The sequence below is a fragment of the Trachypithecus francoisi genome, unplaced genomic scaffold (assembly GCF_009764315.1).
Source record: "Trachypithecus francoisi isolate TF-2019V2 unplaced genomic scaffold, Tfra_2.0 Lachesis_group20, whole genome shotgun sequence".
Lineage (NCBI taxonomy): Eukaryota > Metazoa > Chordata > Mammalia > Primates > Cercopithecidae > Trachypithecus > Trachypithecus francoisi.
The window spans coordinates 417,051-437,068 of NW_022681466.1; the positions used below are offsets into that span (position 1 = coordinate 417,051).

Genomic DNA, 20,018 nt, shown 5'->3' on the forward strand with positions numbered 1-20,018 from the left:
CTCATTCTGGGCATTAAATGCAGGCTCTGGAGAGACACCCACCTAAGCCTTCCAGACACCATGATGGCCACACGGTCACATAAGGCCTCTGCCTCAGCCAGATTATGGGTGGTCAGGAGGATACCCCTCTCTGTGTTTTTAATGACTGCCTGGATTGCCTGCCTGAAGTGAGCAAAAAAATTAACAGTATTTAAAACAACTAAGTGCAGAAGAAAAACAAGATAAAATACAATATATGAATGACATTCAGATCCTAATTCAAAAAAAATAGTGCAATGTAAGCACCGACTAGGTTTTTGATAACATAAAGAAAAATTATTAAATATTTTTAGATATGCTAATCATATTGTAGTTGAGTTAAAAACCTTTTTTTAAGAGTTAACAAAACTCCTTATCTTCTGAAGATACTAACTGAAATATTTATAAATTAAAGAATATGCTGCTTTGTATTTCCTTCAAAATAATCGGAAGGTGGAGAAAGGAAGTAGGTGAAGATACAGATGAAAGGAGATTGGTTCTATTGATACCTGCTGGAACTTCTCCATGGGAATAATGGATTCATAAGCAATTCTCTACATTTGTATAAAATTGCCATAACAAAGTTTTTGTTAAAGTTGGAAAAGTACTGGACAGTGACAAATATGAAACTAGATTGAAGATTTTGTTATTCCAAAGGGTAAATCCTAGATGGGAAAGTAAGAAAAAGAATAAACCCAAGAAAAACTGGAGGAACAAATTTGACAGGTCACATTAAAAAGGAAAAAAAAAAAAAAAAACCGGAAAATTGTGTCAGGAAGTTAATAGTCTCCAAGGAAACAAAGTAGAAGGAAAAAAAGAGGAAACAGTTATAGACATCTCAATAATTAAAAGGTAAAATATTTTTGTATTTTAACAGTCCACATTAAAAACCTAAAACCCCAAGAAAATGTGAGGTTTCTTAAACCTGAATACCACGTGAACATCATGCAGATTAGATCATCTATTGGTTAAATATTTGTTTTCCTGATAATATAAATTATGTCCACTGAATCAGGAACCAGTGGGTTTGAGGACTGATTTTCCAAGATCACTTAAAATATGCAACATTCCCCTAATGTGCATCTCGCAGCTCTGGGGTATAATGATGCTCACCACATTTGCTGCTGCCCCGTGGGGTCTACGCCCGTAGATGGTTCATCCAGGAGCAAGACAGGTGAGTTTCCCAGGAGGCTCAGCACAAAACACAACTGCAATGCAGAAAAACACCCGTTTGCTGCCACACCACACCAGCTCTCCATAGAGCATCACACACCACACATACCTTTCTCATGGTTCCTGTTGTTAATTTCTGCACAGGAACATTCAGCTGCTCATGCAGTTTGAAAGCACTCACTAATCTGATAGAAAACAGAATGAGGACATCTGGTCAAGAGAAGGTTTTTGGAAAATCCAAGCACACAGAACAGTAACGGCATTGGAGGGAAGTTTAGCAATATTATTGTCAAAATCCTAACTCACAATTTTAAAAAAGAGATTGATTTTGAAACATGAAATTTTTTTTTTAATCTCATAAACAGTTTTAGGAAAAACTAGAATTCTGAATGAGAAACTGAAAATGGATGATTATTTCATGTCCAGGATTTTTAAATTAGAAAACTGAAATGGATGATGACTTATGGTGATTCATTCACTTATTCCTTGTCAATTATTTTATACAATCATTTTTTAAAGATCTCTCATTCAGGGATGCAGGAAGTCAGGTCTTGTCCCTCATCCCTGCTCTGCCACTGACACTCTGGAAGGGTGGAGATATCATATTCACTCTCCGTTCTTTATTAGTGAATTCATCATCATTGCAACAGTCTCCCTGCATTCTGACACAAAGGAATCGCAGGTCCCATCTGTACCTTGCGATGGTGAGCCTTGCATCCGCTTTGCTGAGCCCCTTGACAGCAGCGTACACCTCCAGGTGCTCCCTTACCGTCAGCATGGGCCACAGCACGTTCTCCTGAGGGCAGTACCCCAGGTGACCCAAAACTGAACTGCAGCCTTTCAGTTCCACCTAAAAAAATAAAAGAGCTTTAGAAAGGCATGCAGCCTTTTTTCCAATAGTGCAATTACTCCAGAAACTGACATATATAAACGCCTACATTGTTTAACCATCAAATAAATACTATAGAAATTATTTCATATATTTATCACAGAAAATGATTTAAAGTACTAACATAAAAATATAGTTTTACATGCAAAGGAGAAAAGAGACCTAATAAGCTCAGGTAGTTCCTGAGAAACCGATGAGGAGAAGGTAATTGGTTTCTGGTAATATTCCAAGTCCTGTTATAAACACTTGATGCCCAGTAAAAATTTCAAGAGGGGTATAGTCTTTCAAAGACGGACTCTGTATGTATCATGAAATTTCTGTTTTGGAAACGGAAACCATTTCCTCACTACCTCTCCAGCAGTTGGCTTTGTGATCCCAGATATCATTCTAATAGATGAACTTTTCCCAGCACCATTGGGTCCCAGCAATCCGAAAATTTCACCTGAAAGAAAGAATCAGACTATCAATATTGGAAGTGAAATACTGAACAACATAAATCTTTTGTTCCAGTGAAATCTTCTAAGACCTCTGTACCCTTCAGTTAGTACTATTTTGAGATTGATAACATACATGTAATCCATGTCACCAAAGCATGTTCTTTATTTTCTGTAATTATGCCAAATGTTACGGCAAACCTTGTGAATTTGATGTCAATACATCTGTCCTTCCCCCTCCCCACCGGATTACTTGTTTCACTTGGAAATGTGCCCAATTGTTTTCCATAATAGATGGCTGATGCACTGAGTACGTGTATGAACGATTCTCAAACTTGAGAAGTTAGGGATATTTTCTTCATCCCAAATTCAACTACCTGTGTTCAAGTTACCATCATCTTTCATCCCAACTGATATAAAAGCCTCTGAACTTGTCCCCCCACAACCAAACTGACAAATAAACAATAGCCAATCTGTAATCTTTTCAAAATATAAATTAAATATGACTCAAGTCCACTAAAAACTCTCCAATGGTATTCCACTAACTTGTACAAAACACAAACTCATTGCTGTTTTCAAAAGCTGTACCTAATCTGGCACTGCTCAGCTCTATAGCTTTATCCCTTCCATTTATGGATGCATCCAGTGGCCTCTTGGCTGAAGATCTTTCCAAAGGTGTCTGTGTCCCTGCCCTCACTGTTTCCTCTACCTGGATTCTCTTTGTCTAGTTCCTTCACAATTGTATTTCCAGAGTCTAAAACACTCCCTGGCACACTAAAAATATATATACATTGAATAAATGCTTCAGCAAGTAAAACTGTGCCTATGACATAGATGCTCAACAGGTAGTTCTAAAAATAATGATGAATTGTAAAAGGGATTATTACAGACCTTCTTGAACACAGAAAGAGATATTTCTTGCTGCTATTTTCTTCTTCCTCTTTGAAAAGCAACTTTTCTTCTGGCCTGCATATTCTTTGTGTAGACAGCTGGCAATTATAACAGGTTTCTAGAAGAGATGACAGCATGATTTTCCTCTTAAATTTCAGAGACTTTAGTTCTCTGCTGGAACCATTCATGCCTTATGTCATAAACCAAACCATATTTTGAGTTGAGAGTAATTCATGCTGCTAAATGTAATACCCTTTCATTAACGTAGAAAATATTTCTTGCTTCTAAATAGACTAAATTTCATGGAAGCAGCTCATTGTCTTGCCAGAAGAGGGATGGCTAACCTCATGGAACCATGTCAAATAGTCAGATAGAGTAACCCTTAAAATCTTAATCTCTATTTAGCATTCTACGACAAATCTAACTTAAATTCTTTAATTCATGAGGTCTTGTTTGGTCTTGCAATTACAGCCCTAATTATGAAAGCCCACTTTTCTCAAAAGAAAAATAAAACCATTAGGTTTTGTGTTCTTTTTAGCTTCTAGGAGACTCCAAATAAGTGAAGTGCCTTGATTATGCAGGCACTTCTTTGGAGTGTCCTAGACGCATAATATAGAAATGCACCAAACTCCAAACTTTCAAAATGAAACCCAGCGTATCAAATCCTGTTCTTGACAGTTCTTGAATATCTCCATTAACATCCATTTTGCCCCTTGTTTTTTTACCTCGTCTAAGATTGAAGTGGTCAGAGCAGTTGCTGTTCTTATTCTTTCTGCTTGAACATCTTCATCTTCATCTATGGGTTCTTCTGGATTTGGTTTAGCATCTCTACTTTGGGGGGAAATTCTACAGAGAAAATGAAATGTTTTACATGTGGTATTCTAGCTGTTAAAAGATGTGTCAAAAATCAGCATTCCTGTGATTTTACTACTGTCCTCTTCTCTAACATGCAGGTGATGATGTGATGATGACTGTCAACATCGCTTCTGCTTTTGCCAAGAACTCCTGTCCCACTAGCCAGAATCCCTTTCTTGGTGTTGTTGCCATTCTTCCAGTAAGAATCTTTGACCCTTTCAAATCTGTCAGCAGATATTGCTCCTTTCTCTTTAAAATCCATGTCACTTTCATTTTCTCTACTCAGTCTGAGCCCATCTTCATCACACCAGATTTTTTTTCAACATCATTTACTGCTCACCCTTTCTACGCCCTCCATTTATAAAACACTCAACTATGTTGCTAAATCAATTCCTGCCCATCTTTTTTCTTCAAGGATGCACAATTATCTCGGAGGAGAGAATGGCATATTTGGGTGCTTACTAAATTTTGGATGGAGTGAAGGTTTCTTACAGCTGCTTACAGCCAGAACTCTGCCTGGGAGTTCTATCTCTTGGCAGTAAGGCAGCAATCCACCTTCCCTCATGACAATCAACATGTGCTTCCCTTGTAGATGTAAATCTGTATTAACAAGATGATAGCGCAGACACCATCTAAGAATGTTAAAATATGATATTAAGTATAAAGTTAAATTTCATCCCAACCTGAAAACAGGATCTTTTCGCATTCTTTTCTTTCCATATTTTAGTTCCATGCATCTTAGAACAAAAACGAATAGCAAAGTCTGAAAGTAGGGCTATGAACAAAGAAATACAGTTATATTTAGGCATAGGTTCACAAATATTATTTAAACATTTGAATTAAGTTGGTGGTATTTTGTCTTTGGGAAGTAGTTGTGAATCATTCTCATAAGTTGGCAGAGAAATGTAGCTATACATTCACAATCCAGGTTAGTGAAACCTGTCTTCTTTCTTCTTGCCACCCACATTCAGTTTGTAAGTAAATTCTATCTCCTCTATCTTCAAAATTATCCATAACCCAATTATTTCTCACCCCTACTCATGGTACTCCTACTCAGGCCTAGGTCATTATAATGTCTCACCTGGAAGGTTGCAACCCCTTCCTACCTGGGCTATCTCTGCCCCTCTTGCTCTAAACATCTGTTCTGAACACAGTATCCAGAGCTACTTTTTTAATACGTAAGTCTGAATTTACCGCTGTGCTTAAAACCCTCCAATGACTCCTCCTCCATCACTCAGAGTAGAGTCAAAGCCTTTAGAGTAATCTAGATTACCCTGTGCAACCCCTTCTCCTGGCCTCTCACTTTATCCCATGAATTCTGTGGCCATCTTTCTTATCACTCTTTATCTTGGTCATTCAGTCAAAACCACACTGGCCTGGCTGACCCTGGATTGAGCCAGGGTCACTCTTACTACTTCCTACTGAAGTGCTCTTCTCGAAGCCTTTCCTGACCACCCATCTGATACCACACATATAATCCATTTAGTTTATTATCCGTCTCCTTCCACTAGAATATAAGCTCCATGAGGGCAGAGACTTCTGTCTTTATTTTCTCCTGTGCCTAGAAAAGTACTGACACATGGGATTCAAAGACAGTAGTTTCCTGCAGCCTAAATACACCAAAATAATCATTTTCCCTTTCACTTGTATTATTCAATTTTTGCCTTTTTATCTATTATTCAAAGAAAGTAAGTTATATTGCATCTCTGTCTTTTACAAGCTCTCAAATTTAGAGGAGGGACAGTAAACAGGATAAGTAAACAAAAAATTAATTTAATATTAAATTTTGGACATATATAGCCAATCCAAGCATGTAAAAAGTAACTCTAAGGGTTAGAAACATGTCTGAAGGTAATTGCTTTATCAAGATCATATAAAAACATTTTTAAAGTGGCACATTTTGGACAAGATCAAATTGTTATAGTGAATGACAGTCATCCAAAAGAATGTGTGCTGAGGTGGAAAGTTCTTCTTACTATGAAGCAAACTAGAAAATCAGTGGCACTCAATTTGAAATTTGCCTCTGGAGATTCTCTGTAGTGCTGCTGGTCTCTCTGAAAAGACAAAACAAAACACACACACACACTAATGATAATTCATCTGCTTTATGATTTGCATTTAAATAATATAAAATTCACATATTGACTATTTTCCTTATGAAGCTCAATTTCTCTGTGTGCACTAGTGACAAAGTAATTCCCCACAGAGAAGGAGAACCTCCTACTCAACTCTTGCTGTCTCTCAATAAGCAAGTAGCCTATGTCTGTTGCTCTCTTCCGATTTTTTTTTTTAATTTGGTTTTAACATTTGCAGAAAGTCTACTGAAAGTATAGCAGAGAGAGGTGTTGGCACTGGTAAAATTTCTGGAGGTTAACAATATTTTTCTTAAGCGCCCCAGACAAGCCTTTTCAGAGCCCCTTCTTATCCCAATGGTGACTATTTGCCTATAATGATAATTAGTTCCAGCATGTTATTCTTTCTTCATCAATCAATTCATTCAGAAAGTTACTCATTCCTCCTAAATAATACATGACAGATCTAGATGAGTGTATTTCACCTTGCAGGTCTACTTAAGAGGAAAATGCTTTAAGCAAAGGGATTAGTTTCTAATCAAGAACTTCAGGCATTGCTCAGCCAATGGAGATGTATTTTTGCAAATGGAAGGCTTTTCCAGTTCGCCAAGGACATCCCCGATTACGGAAGCCCTCTTTACTTTCCTTAAAGCCATTTCATTGGGTGGTACAGAGCTCCAAAAAGGGTGTTCTCCACTGAACTATCTTGCCCTGGCCTCATCGTATACTTTTCTCCACTTGAACCACATTCAGTTTCTTTAATGCCTCCTGGCTTTTCCTGATTTGGTGCCTTTGCTTTCTTCTGCAGAACCTGCTTACCTCCTGTCCCATTAACTAATTCTTATTCATCCTTTAGCCATGTATTTAAATATAATGTCCCCAGAAGAATTGTCTGACTTGCTAGAACACACCAGCTGTGCTTTGTGTGTCCTCCCTTGGCCCTTTGCCCTTGTGCTTTGTAACCTTTAGGTTCCTTGTATTGACTTGAGTAAGTTCGGTCTGTCTTTGCCTCCACTAAGCTTTGGGGAAGTCAGGACTGTGCTATCTTGCTCATCAGGTGTCCCCAATTACTAGCACAGTGACTAACAGAGAATAGTATTTGATACATATTTTTGAATGATTGAATGGAATCGCATATGAGTTTATACTCAGCAGCTAACAAATACCTGTCAAACCAAGCACATTTTTCCCCCAATCTGGCATTACCCATATTTGAATGGCATTTGACAATGCCTATATTTGGCAAAGTGAATAGGGCAAAAGTTTAAATGTTTTATTGAGATTTAATTTTGCGTGTGATATAATTCACTCATTCTGAGAGTAGAACTCAAGGAAGTTTAGTAAGCTTACAGAGTTATGCAAGCATCACCACAATTCCCCTTTTGAACATTTTCATCATCTCCCCAAAATCTCTTATGCCCATTTGCTGTTACTTCCCAGTTCCACTACTGTCTGTCTCTCTTGATCTGGGAAAAGCACTTTAATAAGCTACATATTCAAAATTAATGACACAGTTGGTAACATTTCTTACCACTTCCAAAAATGTTTTAAATCCAAGCAAGGTATATGAAGGAACCAATACCATGGTGGTAATCAATATACTTAGGTCAAAATTACTGATTAAAGCGGTAACAAACATGATGATGGAGGCCTACAAGGGAAGTTCAAATATATTGTATCAGACATATTCAACCCATTGGTATTTCGTAAAACATTTAAGATACAGGTGTTCTCATGATGTATATCATAATATTCCTATACGCAGATATACTCATTTGGCAATGATAGTTTCTACTTTTAGAGAGAGTAGGGAAGAAGCTTTTGTTAACAAGAATACATATGATCCCCAATAGAAAATTCTTAATAAAGACTGGAGACTAAGGTGAAAGCTAAAATGACCAAATAGACTTCTTGCCAGTGTATTATTAAATTTAATCCAAGACAAGAGGATAGAGGGATTACCTTTTTATGGCTAAGGTAACAATATTGCTAATGAATAAAAACCTGTATATGTTGAAAGTTACATGGCTATCATAAAAAAATGAACAATCCATACTGTCTCTCAACCAGACTACTGTGGAGCTTTCTCATTGTCCTTCCTGCTCCATTTCTTCCCCCATACCAAACAAAGGACTCTTCTGAGAGTGTGTATTTTTATTGTGATGGATTTATTTTATTTTATAAATTTTTATTGGCAAATGGGAAGGAATAAGGATAATTGTTTATTTTTTTGTTTTAAGAATCAATTGATCATCCAAGTATGTATTGAGCACTACCCTTTGCCAGATCTTATTAATGTACTGATTATAATAAAAACAGAATCAGAATTGCTAAATTCACTAAGTATTACATAAATGCCAGGTTTTAATAATTTAGCAGGAATTATTTAATCCTCACAACTCCATAATGTAGATACTTTTATTATCTCTCCCTTTACAAATGAGAAATCTGGGGTTTACTCTAAGTCCTTTAGTTCACTTAGCTGACTTCTCTTATTCTACCAGACCTCCACATTTCTACAATCTTTCCTCTCTTCTCATCCACTGGAACAAGAGAGGAGTCTAAACTTTGACAGTATGAAAGATTACTCCAGGACTCAATGTGCTAAGATGTGCTACTATACCTCCACCACAGAGCATAATAGGCTGAAAAGGTACTTCCTTATCAGACAGGGGTCTGGGGTGCCCATGAAGCACCACAACCCTGGAGGTACGGAAGTCCACTGGACTCTAGAAACAAATTAACTGCTGACTGTGGCTTCACGCAACCATGGAGAGACATCGCCTGCACTGTCCTTCCAAATGGATCCCACATCACCAAAGGACAACTACACTGAATATCAACACACTATACCTTCTGACATATGATCCTGTGAGGAGTAAATAAATTACCTTAGTCCTAGGACTAGCTTGGTTTAAGTTGATACTAGCTGTACGATGAAAGACAAATTCTCACAACATCTATTTTCAATACATATTTAGAAATAAATTATAAGTTATCTGTATGCAAATGCAAATTTTAGTGCAAACTGCTTGAGGTCTTTGTGAAGAGGTATAATTTTGAAACTTTTTAGCCTACTGAAATCAAGATGTGTTAATCAGCACAAGTTTTGAATCAGTATTTCCAACCATGCTACTGTCTCATATTTTTTAACATGAGGAATGACATAAGGTCTGAGACTCAAGTTTATTCCTGAGCCTGTCACTATTCTTCGTGTTTTTCTGAGCAAGTTACTTAATTCTTTCCTCTATTGAAGTAGGAAATTAAGAAAATAACAGAATAATAGTATAAGTAATAATAGTAAAAATTATAGTAATATAAGAAAAATAACAATGACTCATAGAATGAATTGCTGCATTAACCAAGGCTGAAAAGAATTTAAGTGGCCTCCCTCCCAGAAGTTAAAGTTAAGAGAGAATACTGTCTGTCCCAAGAAACATTAACCATATCTCTTTCCCACATATTTTGTAAGTTCTGTAAGTCCCTGTTATTCTTGCTGTGCAGCTGCAAGGTCACAAGATAGATAAGTGAAAGTTAAGTTGCAACTCATGTTTCTCCTAAGATGTAAGAAATGGCATGAATGATTAACTGCTTTTGTTCTCACTTCTGTAAACCTGCTTCCTGCTTCACGTTTTTCCCACCCCAAAATGCTTAAAAGTTGCTCGCTTTCTTTGTTCAGGGCTCAGACTTTCAGGACACTTGTCCGCTGAGCCGGTGTACACCTAAAATAAAAGCTCTCCTGCATCCCGATCAGTCTCTCTGTTTCCTTAATTTCCTGCAACACTATAAAATTAGGTAAATCATACTAGACAATTTCAAATTTCTTTCAAGTCTGACATTCCATCATTCTAGAAATATGTAGATTCCTTCCAGTGACAGAAAAATGAAATAAATAAATAAATACACTGAAATAGATAAGCATAAGAAGGGCAAAGAAAAAATAATCGGAAATTACAAATATACAAATACACATTTTACTATTACACTGCGGTGTAATTTTGTTTTTACATTTTGGACAGTCTTTATTTTACAAAACATACCTTGCCTCTGGAATATTGTCTTGCCTTATCTGAATCCATAACAACTTAAGCATAAATGGCAGCAAAGGATAAAAGGCATGCAATCATGTGTATATGTGTTTTGATTTTAAAAATACAGTGTTTTTCAGTGTCATGTTTGATTTTCTGCTGTGATCTTTTATTTGTGACAATTTTTTTCAAATCACAGTGAGAGCACCTTAGTCACCACCTTAGTCCACAAGCCTAAGAAGCAGTCCTGCATTATCATCTTACTTTAGAAAGAACAAAGTTAAATTTCTTTTGTTCATCTATTCACTTGCTGCCATATATACAAGGCAAATTCATAATATGATAATGCAGATTCTGCCTTCTGCTGTGTTTTGAAGGAAAATTGCTCTCACTGCACTCTCACTCCTTACTCCACAATGGGAAAATGGTTTCTGCTTTCTAAGTCTAGAGATGAAACGTATTGTTTTGGAAGATTCTGGCATATTAAGTTCTAGAAGGTCTGTCACAGTCTATGGAATTGATGCGCAGGTTTGAACTCCTGGAACTTGGCTGAGAAAATCTTGTCTATAATGCTTTCCAACCCAAAGCATCACTACAGAGCCTGCAGCCGTGAGGAAATCAAACCAGATCAGCTTCTCCACTAAAAGCTAAAAGGCAAGGGCTGAGGTATGTTTCTACCACTGATGTTGAATGCTCCCTTGTCTGAAAAATTTCCAGCTCTATACAAACTGGGATAAGTTGTGAGTATATGGTAAACCAGGGGCAACTATTTCATGAGGCACATAGCAAAAAAATGTGTCCATCTAGATGTGCATTTGTTCCAGTTTGTAATGATTTCTGTGTAATAAGGGTCAACACAAAGAGTGGCAAAAGCCACAGAAGGAACCATGATTCTAGTACGCTGTTTACCTAGGACTGAAGCACAAGCTGCTGAAAGAGCGTCTATGAGGGGCACTCACTAGGGCACCGGCAGCATCACTCAGGCTGGCAGGAGCAGACCCAAGTGCAACCATGTTGAACAATAACCCTGACATTTCTTGGCTATCACCTCCACGGTAGACTTCGTTCAGAGCTAAAACTACTGGCAAACACAAAGAATGAATGTGAATTCTTTGTTCATCTTTGCCAGACAGATGCAAGAGTGCTGGCTGAAAAGAAACCAACTGAGTGTCAGTAAGACTCTCTTCTACAGACGTCTAATCTAGCACCTGGGATTACCCTGGACATGGCAGTAAGTCTGTTGGCTGAACAAAAAATAGTTTCCATGGAAAGGATAAATGGAAAGACCTTTGGTGCACCAAATCCTCATGGCTGCCTGAAAGCCAGTTTTTCTGAGTAAGGTAACCCTAATGTTCTTTCTGTAGTTTCTGTACTTCCACTGGATTGTGCTGATGGTGGTGAGAGATATAGTTATAGACACTATTTGCTGAATACAAAGAAATACAACCCAGAGAAGTCAAACCCAAGTGCTGTCCACTGAGTAGGAACAATAGCTACCTGCTGGCCAAAAGAGTCCCAGACTAATTTCTTGTAGAAGTCAGTGGGTGATATAGGTTAGTGCAAAAGCAATTGCAGTTTTGACATTACTTTAAATAGCAAAAAAAACACAATTGCTTTTGCACCGATCTAATATTAAATATAGATGATCTTTGGTTGGGTTCTTCTCATGGGTTCAAGATTCCCATTCCAAGAGTTGAGAGCTGTTTTCCAGACAGACATTCAATCACCAGTTGAGGATATCAGTTAATGGAGGCCTGAAGTGTAGGACCCAAGGCACTCTGGTGTCTCTAGAGTTTCAGCAAACATTTCCAGCAACGTTTTCCATGATCTTGGATAAGCTCTTTACTTTTATACTAATAAGTAACCTGGCATAAGTATAAAACATCTTTGGTATCTGAAACTATCAGCAGCTAAGGTTAAGAGAGGCCTTCTTGAAGACTGTAGAGATGGGTTGTACTGTCAACTGTCAGGAAGCCAATTTTCTAGTGTTGGCAGGAAGCCCTGTATTCTGAAAGAGACATAAACTCAACAGGATGTTTTAGACGTCAGGTCTTCTGTAAGATTCTCCATAACTTCTGTTCAATGGGTAGCACCTGATTTCTTTAGAAATATTATTGATTCAGTAACAGTGTTGCACTTCCCTCTCTTTTCTATGGTGTAATTTTAAAGTATTATTAATTTTCCCTACTGCTTAAGGCAGACATCTGTATTTAAGATTACATTGGAAGTTTAAAAAATAACTCTATTTCTCTATTTGTATGTATGTATATGTACTTACAAAAAAGAAGTAAAATGACCAAAGGGCACTGTTTTTTCTCCTTTTGCGAAAAATAAATGATATCATATATATCAAGAAGACAAGAGAAGCTGCATAACCGGGAGTAACTATAACCTGAGGATAATACAAATAATAACACAGTCAAAAAATAAAATATTACTGTGGAAAAAATTAGATTACAAATTCTAAAACACATTTTATCATGCATTTTATCATACAAATATCTAAAACACATTCATATCATACATAAAACTTTCCATGTGTTATGTTTTGGTTTATTAGAAAATATGAATTAAAACATCTTACCTACATAAAATAACAATGTTAACATTTATTATTAATTACTTTATGAAATTTGGTTTATGTACTGTGTTACTTACCAAAGCAAACACAATTTGGCTTGTAATAAGAAGGTACTGCATGTTTTCTATGTAGATAATTAAATACATTGAAAGGAGAATTAAAATGAAGAAGCTGACATCCACTAGTGCCTGCCCACACCAGTAAGCAGAAGTGTAGAGGCCCGAAATCCATAGCTGGGACTTAGCATTTTTCTGATTAAAAAAGAAAAAGAAAGAAATGTATATAGATTCAATTAAAATGTAAATCTAAAATAAACACAAACACATTGGAAGAAATTTTAAGATAAATATAATCTAATCTTCTAATATTAAAAAAATAATTATGCATATACTGCTTAGTAACCTGAGGCTTATAGAGCCAGTTCCATGGTTTACAAGTTGTCTATTTAAAAAAAAAAAGTACATTGTGATAGGCTTGACTCGCAGCACTACTTTAGCTCCTGCATGATGAATAGAAAAGTAACCTCATAATGTTCAAGGCATTAAACTCTATAAAAAGAAGTATTGGCCAGCATGGTGGCTCAAGCCTGTAATCCCAGCACTTTGGGCGTCTGAGGTGGGTAGATCACAAGGTCCGGAGATTGAGGCCATTCTGGCTAACATGGTGAAAGCCCATTTCTACTAAAAATACAAAAATTAGTTGGGTGTGGTGGTGCAAGCCTGTAATCCCGTCTACTCAGGAGGCTGAGGCAAGAGAGCTGCTTGAACCCAGGAGGCCGAGGTTGCAGTGAACCAAGATCGTGCCACTGCACTCCAGCCTGGGCAACAGAGTGAGACTCCGTCTCAAAAAAAGATGTATTATTTTGTGACCTGGAGGACATAATACATTTACCTTTGCCTAAACATCTTGGAGAGTTTCTAGGTCAGGATGGTGAACACTGATATATGTAACTGTTTTGTCTGAATAATGGGCATAATTGAATACAAATATAACATAAAATTGCAATTTCCAGAGTGGAAAAGGAATTCAAGTCTTAAATTTAGCCTTCAATTTCAACATCAATGATTTCCTTCTTGTGGTTGGGAAATAATGCGGCCAAAAGATTTACAATATTTCCCTTTGAAGGTGTAGACTAATTGGAGTCTCTGAAAAATCATTGTACTTTTCAGGTGACATTGGAATAAAAAAGCATTTTGAGTTTTTATAAGTAAATTATCTGACTTGTTAAGAATAAGGTTTAGCTACAATATCTAAATTAAACATACATTCAAACGTTTTTCTCAGAAGAAAACATTTGGAACACATAGCATTCAAAATACAGATATTGAAATTCCTGAAGTTTCTTCTTTTCCCCGCTTTTTCTTACCTTGTAATCACTGATGCTGCCCATGGTGATGTAAGGAGAAATGCTACATAGAACCAAAAATAAGAAAAAGGAACCATCCGGCAGCCCAGTCCAGAGTCCCATGTGGCTCTGAAAATATAAAGCGTAGCTTAAACTAGTGAATATTTGTTAAATGAAACAAATAATTATAGCCACAAAAATGCACTTTTTTGAAATGTTGAAAAATCAAAGTAAACGTGTAGCTCATCACCATCGATGCAGAGGTGGGAAGGAAAATGACTCTGATCTTCAACTCAAAGAACAAAGAGAAGTCAAAAAGTCATTTAGGACCTATTTCTGGGGATATTTCCAAAAGAATTGAAAGCAAGATCTCGAAGAGACACCCACACATTCATATTCACACCAACAATACTCACAGGGGGAAGTAACCCAAAAGTCCAAATTAATGGATGAACAAAATGTGTATGTATATACAAACAATGGAATACTATTCAACCTTAACAAGGATCACCTGAGGTCAGGAGTCCGCACCAGCCTGATCAACACGGTGAAACCCGTCTCTACTAAAAATACAAATTCGACCAGGCGTGGTGCATGCCTGTAATCCCAGCTACTTGGGAGGCTGAAGTAGGAGAATCGCTTGAATCCGGGGGGCGGAGGTTGCAGTGAGCAGAGATCGCCCCATTGCATTCCATCCTGGGCAACAAGAGCAAAACTCCTTCTCAAAAAAAAAAAAACAAAAAAACAAAAAAAGGAAGGAAATCCTGTCACATGCTACAACGTAGATGAAACTGGAAAACATGCTAAGTGAAATAAACCAGTTACCAAAAGACAAATATTCCACTTATATAAGGTATGTAAACTAGTAATATTCATAGAAACCAAGTAGGATGGTGGTTTCTAGGGGATAGGGGAAGGGGGAAAGGTTTAATGGGCATTGAGTTTCAATTCTGCAAGACAGAAAAGTTCTGGAGATGCATTTCACAACACTGTGAGTAGACTTAATACTACTCAACTGTACACTTGCAAACAGCTGAAATGGTCAATTTTATATCATGCATTATTACCACAACACAAACATAATAATTTAGAAGTTAGGATCTTTGATGAACACATAATTCAGGCCTGAGTGGCATGTCTTTCTGAGCAAACACAGAGATGGAAACCTCAGTAGCTGGGTGGATGTGTTCTGAAGCACAGAACTAAGAAGAAAACTTGTTGCTGCTTGTCTTAACTTCAGGGAAAGGAACTTTAAATCACTGCCCCCAAATCAGCATCCACTCGAGGCTAGGCCAAGTGGACACTCAAGCAGCATCTAGGACCACCTCATGGATATAATTAGAGGATAGACGCATAAGCCTGTCTCAGAATAATTCTGTAATTCTTTAACTTTATTTAAGGTTTTGAGGGCTATGTCTGCAAATTCCATTTTTCATCATAGGAATGAGGGAGGAAAGGTGTGTGCCATGGGGAAGTGGGAGTGGGGAACAGGTTCCTAATAGAGTGGCTATGGACTTCAGTCCATTTCGATCCTAAGCAAACACAATGGCATTAGGAAGCTAATAATTCAGAAGTTAGGACCTCTGATGAACACATAATTCAGGCTGAGCAGCACATCTCTCTGAGCAAACCCAGAGATGGAAACCTCAGTAGCTGAGTGGATGTATTATTTGGAAGGATAGCAGCATGAGCCTGTCTCAAAATAATTCTGCAATGAGACAGGCTTATGCTGCTATCCTTCCAAAGAGGAGAGGTAATCACTGTCTCTTTCTGCTACTCCTCTGGTTCCACTTTCTGGAGAATTCCCTTCAGACACCCCTTCCCTCAAGTCACCCTGTGCAGCAGACCCGTTTACGCGATCAGTTGTTCATACTCAACTCACGGAGGTATATGTCTGTCACGAACATCTCAAGTACTGTATATTTCATCCCCATTGTCCCCATGGCTTGCAGAAAATCTGTGCTTGCATATTCTCCCAGCACCACTGATTCACTGATTCAGTGAAGCCAAAACTGAACTTCACACTTTTGTCACACAATGGACTTCGCTTTGGATGGCTCCATTTCTAATCTGCTTCTTGATGTTTTAAACTTCTGGTGTGAAACAGTTAGAGTCAGCTTTGAGAGACCCCTGTTGGTATCAGGCAGGGTCTAACCAGAAAACTGTGACTACGTTAAGTACTTAGAGTGCAATTCCTTAATGACATGGTTAGGTGGGTGATGAGCATCCCACAAGGATGGTGAAGTGAGAAGCAAGCCATTGTTGCTCCTGTGCTGCAGGAACAACAGAAGGAGGTGGTGTGACTGGAGCCCAGCATAGGGGGTCCTCTGCTTTTCTGTCTCCCACCACTGCTTTCTGGTGTCTAAACTGTCTGAAGCCAGACTATAGCCAACTGACACAGAATCCAATGCAGCCTGTGTGTATTAGACTCCCTCGCAACATAGAGCAACTATGAGTAGGTGAAGAACTAAATCAACAGATAGCCTCAGAGCTGGCAGATTCCCCTTCATATTAGTCTGTCTACTATATATTTAGTCAATGGAGGGTCCACTAACTAATTATAATAGATGTATAAGTAACCAGGGTTACAAGTGCTTCTGATTTCCAAGTCGGTGTTTTCTTTCTTCTGTTTCTCTCTCTCATACATTCCCACAATCAAGTATGTACAACTTTTCAAAACATTCCCTACAAGACTGTCAAAATATTGAAAAGTATTCCCTCATGATAATTATCTGATAACTTGGCAAGAAAAAGAAATCCTGTTTTGTTTGCTATAACTCATTTAAAATATTAGGACAAAATAATAATTTTCAGGCTTAACAATCACTTATGGATATTTAAAAGCTAAAGAGAGAAAACATAGGCTATTTGTCCAATTCTTAATTGTTTAGACTCAGTAAATCCAATACTTACAAGAGGAAATGGGCTTGACTCAATTTGAATATGTTGTGTGTGATTAAACATTCGAAGTAGCCCATTGCTGATAATATTCATAAGAATCGGAAAACAGTGCAATCTCTTGGTATTACACACAACTGAGAATCTATAATCCTTAAAACAGAAACAAATAAATAATGTTAATACTAAATTCTTAAAGAACAAAGGCAAGGTTTATGTATAAAAGATCCTAACAGTGCTACATGCTTGCTGTGTGTCCCTCTTCAAGTTAACTAAACTTTCTGAGCTTTACCTTCCTCATCTATGAAAAGGAGATACTAAATGGATTGTTACAGGGCTTAAATGACACTCTATTCATGTACATTAAGCGCTAGCACAGAGTCAGCATACAATCAATATGAATTTTTATTAGTATTACTAATTTCAGATAATGTTGTCTTCAATTTGCTGATGGGGAAATTTCAGTTAGTGGAGTTTAAAAGTCTCCCTGACAAGGAGATGCTGTCAGTTTATGATGAAGAAGCAAAGGAAGATCGGGCACGGTGGCTCATACCTGTAATCTTAGCACTTTGGGAGGCCAAGGCGGGCAGATCACTTGAGGTCAAGAGTTTGAGACCAGCCTGGCCAACATAGCAAAACTCCATCTTTACTACAAAATACAAAAATTAGCCAGGTGTGGTGGCACATGTCTGTAATCCCAGCTACTCGGGAGGCTGAGGCAGAAGAATCACTTAAACTCGGAAGGTAAAGGTTGTAGTGAGCCGAGATCACACCACTGCACTCCAGTCTGGGCGACAGAGTGACAGTGTCAAAAAAAAAAAAAGGCAGCAGTAGCAAAGGAACGCTGGCCTTCTGGACAGGAGATAAGCATGGAGTTCATTAAATATTCATGCTTACCCTGCCAAAGAAGCATTTCCCCACTTCCTAAAGCAATCTTTATGTTTATGTACTTCATGTTTAGGAAAATGTTCATGCATCTATTAGGAGGTTTATTGTTTAAATCTTACCACTAGTTCATATAGTAAATATGTGAGGTAGGTAACATAGTAACTGACAAAGTAATTTCCCTAAACTGGCACAAAGGGATTACATTTTTTATAGCATATTTAGTTTACACAGAACTGAATTCAGTAATACATCTTCAAAGGCTTTTCTTTTTAAAAACTTTACTTTGTAGCAAGAAATAAAGAGGTAGCTTCACTTAATTAGGCCCCTTGCTTTTATTAGAATGCAAATAAGACTGAAGAGTTCTTAAGATTAAGATGTATTTTGAAGCCGAGCATGGTGACTTAGGCCTGTAATCCCAGCATTTTGGGAGGCCAAGGCAGGAGGATCACCCAAGGTCAGGAGTTTAAGACCAGCCTGGCCAACATGATGAAACCCCCTCTCTAACAAATATACAAAAACTAGCTGGGCATGGTGGTGCCTGCCCGTAATCCCAGCTACTCTGGAGGCTGAGGCAGGAGAGTCACTTGAACCTGGGAGGCAGAGGTGTAGTGAGTCGAGATCGTGGCACTGCGCTCCAGCCTGGGTAACAGAGAAAGACTCTGTCTCAAAAAAAGTATTTTCAATAGTCTTGTTCTCTGATGAATCTCTATGGCTTGACTCTTTTACCCAAATTGACATATGCTAAGGTAGCAGATCGAGAATAATTTTTTCTCAGGGATTTCATGTAGATATTATAGTATCTAATGTATTTTCTCAATATATAAAAACAAACATTCAGGTAGTTAGCTACTGAATAAAATTCCTTAGATCCATAATTATATTGATTGATAATTATAAGCTATAATATTTTTATTGAGTTTAAACAATACAATTAAATTTAGATCCTTTCAAATGTAAAAATTATCTAATTCAAAACAGAGCTAAGATAGAAAATGTTTTACAAAAACTTGGGAAAACTTCACAGTTTATTAAATAACAACCCAGAATGTTTTTCTGAGTCAAGTTGCTGTATACTAGCAGTAATTTTCTGCAGTTTTAAAACAACTAAAATGTAGTACTTTTTGCTTATTTTCATAAAAGCAAAAAGGCAAACATACCTTTTGTTTACCGGAAACTATGATAGCTCCATTGTATGAGAGGCCATCAGTACCATTTCTGTTTTCAAAGTCATCTACTTCCAAAAGTATATTTTGATACTTCAGTGATTTTATAAAATCTTCAATATTTGATTCTAATATGAAGTTAATAAAAGAAGGCCATAGAAAAGTAAGAAAACACATATCAAACTTTTAAAATAAATCATACACATGATTAAAGTTAATATTTATGGAATACTATGTATAAATATCTTTCTTTGGGTATCACAATAATAATATTGACCCACACTCTACCATCTTCTATTTAGCAAATTTTATACCATAATGAATTCGCTTTATAAATCTGTTTAATGCAAATTAACATGTAATCATAAGCTAATTCTATTGTATGACTTTTGGTAAACAACAACAACAACAACATTTGAATTGAATAATCTGTGGAGATACAATAATTTTATGAGGAGTACTTCAGACTGTCCAGCCTAAAACAGCCAATGATAACATTCTTCTCTCTCCCTTGTTCTTCTTCCAAAGAATGGACAGGTAAATATATATGTGTCTGTATAACACATACATATGTTTTACTTTATTTTAAACATTTACATACATATTACATACATGTGTATTGTATAAATATAATCTTTCTTAGGAAGTGAAAGAGGATGTCATTATCAGATCAGGGTTTTGGATATGACCCTAAAGAAGAAAGCAGATGAGAATGTCTGACCGAGAAATATGAGCTGAGAAAAATTCACAGCCTAGAGCACACCAGAGCAAACAACTGAAGGT

The 20,018-nt window shown here is 37.2% G+C and overlaps 1 protein-coding gene across 3 annotated transcripts in view; it reads right to left on the reverse strand.

The window, feature by feature from the left end:
- The window catches only part of ABCA6 (ATP binding cassette subfamily A member 6), a 61,079-nt gene that overhangs the window by 4,434 nt on the left and 36,627 nt on the right, over positions 1-20,018 (reverse strand). For all 3 annotated transcript variants that reach the window (XM_033181973.1, XM_033181972.1, XM_033181974.1), the window contains 15 exons: positions 19,230-19,363; positions 17,200-17,337; positions 14,308-14,415; positions 13,019-13,192; positions 12,639-12,752; positions 7,864-7,983; positions 6,237-6,314; positions 4,944-5,035; positions 4,131-4,251; positions 3,406-3,523; positions 2,431-2,522; positions 1,887-2,041; positions 1,301-1,376; positions 1,132-1,226; positions 43-162 (listed from right to left, as the gene is read on the reverse strand). In XM_033181973.1, coding sequence (XP_033037864.1) covers positions 43-162; positions 1,132-1,226; positions 1,301-1,376; positions 1,887-2,041; positions 2,431-2,522; positions 3,406-3,523; positions 4,131-4,251; positions 4,944-5,035; positions 6,237-6,314; positions 7,864-7,983; positions 12,639-12,752; positions 13,019-13,192; positions 14,308-14,415; positions 17,200-17,337; positions 19,230-19,363 — 1,735 coding nt within the window. The remainder of the gene's footprint in view (positions 1-42; positions 163-1,131; positions 1,227-1,300; positions 1,377-1,886; positions 2,042-2,430; positions 2,523-3,405; positions 3,524-4,130; positions 4,252-4,943; positions 5,036-6,236; positions 6,315-7,863; positions 7,984-12,638; positions 12,753-13,018; positions 13,193-14,307; positions 14,416-17,199; positions 17,338-19,229; positions 19,364-20,018) is intronic.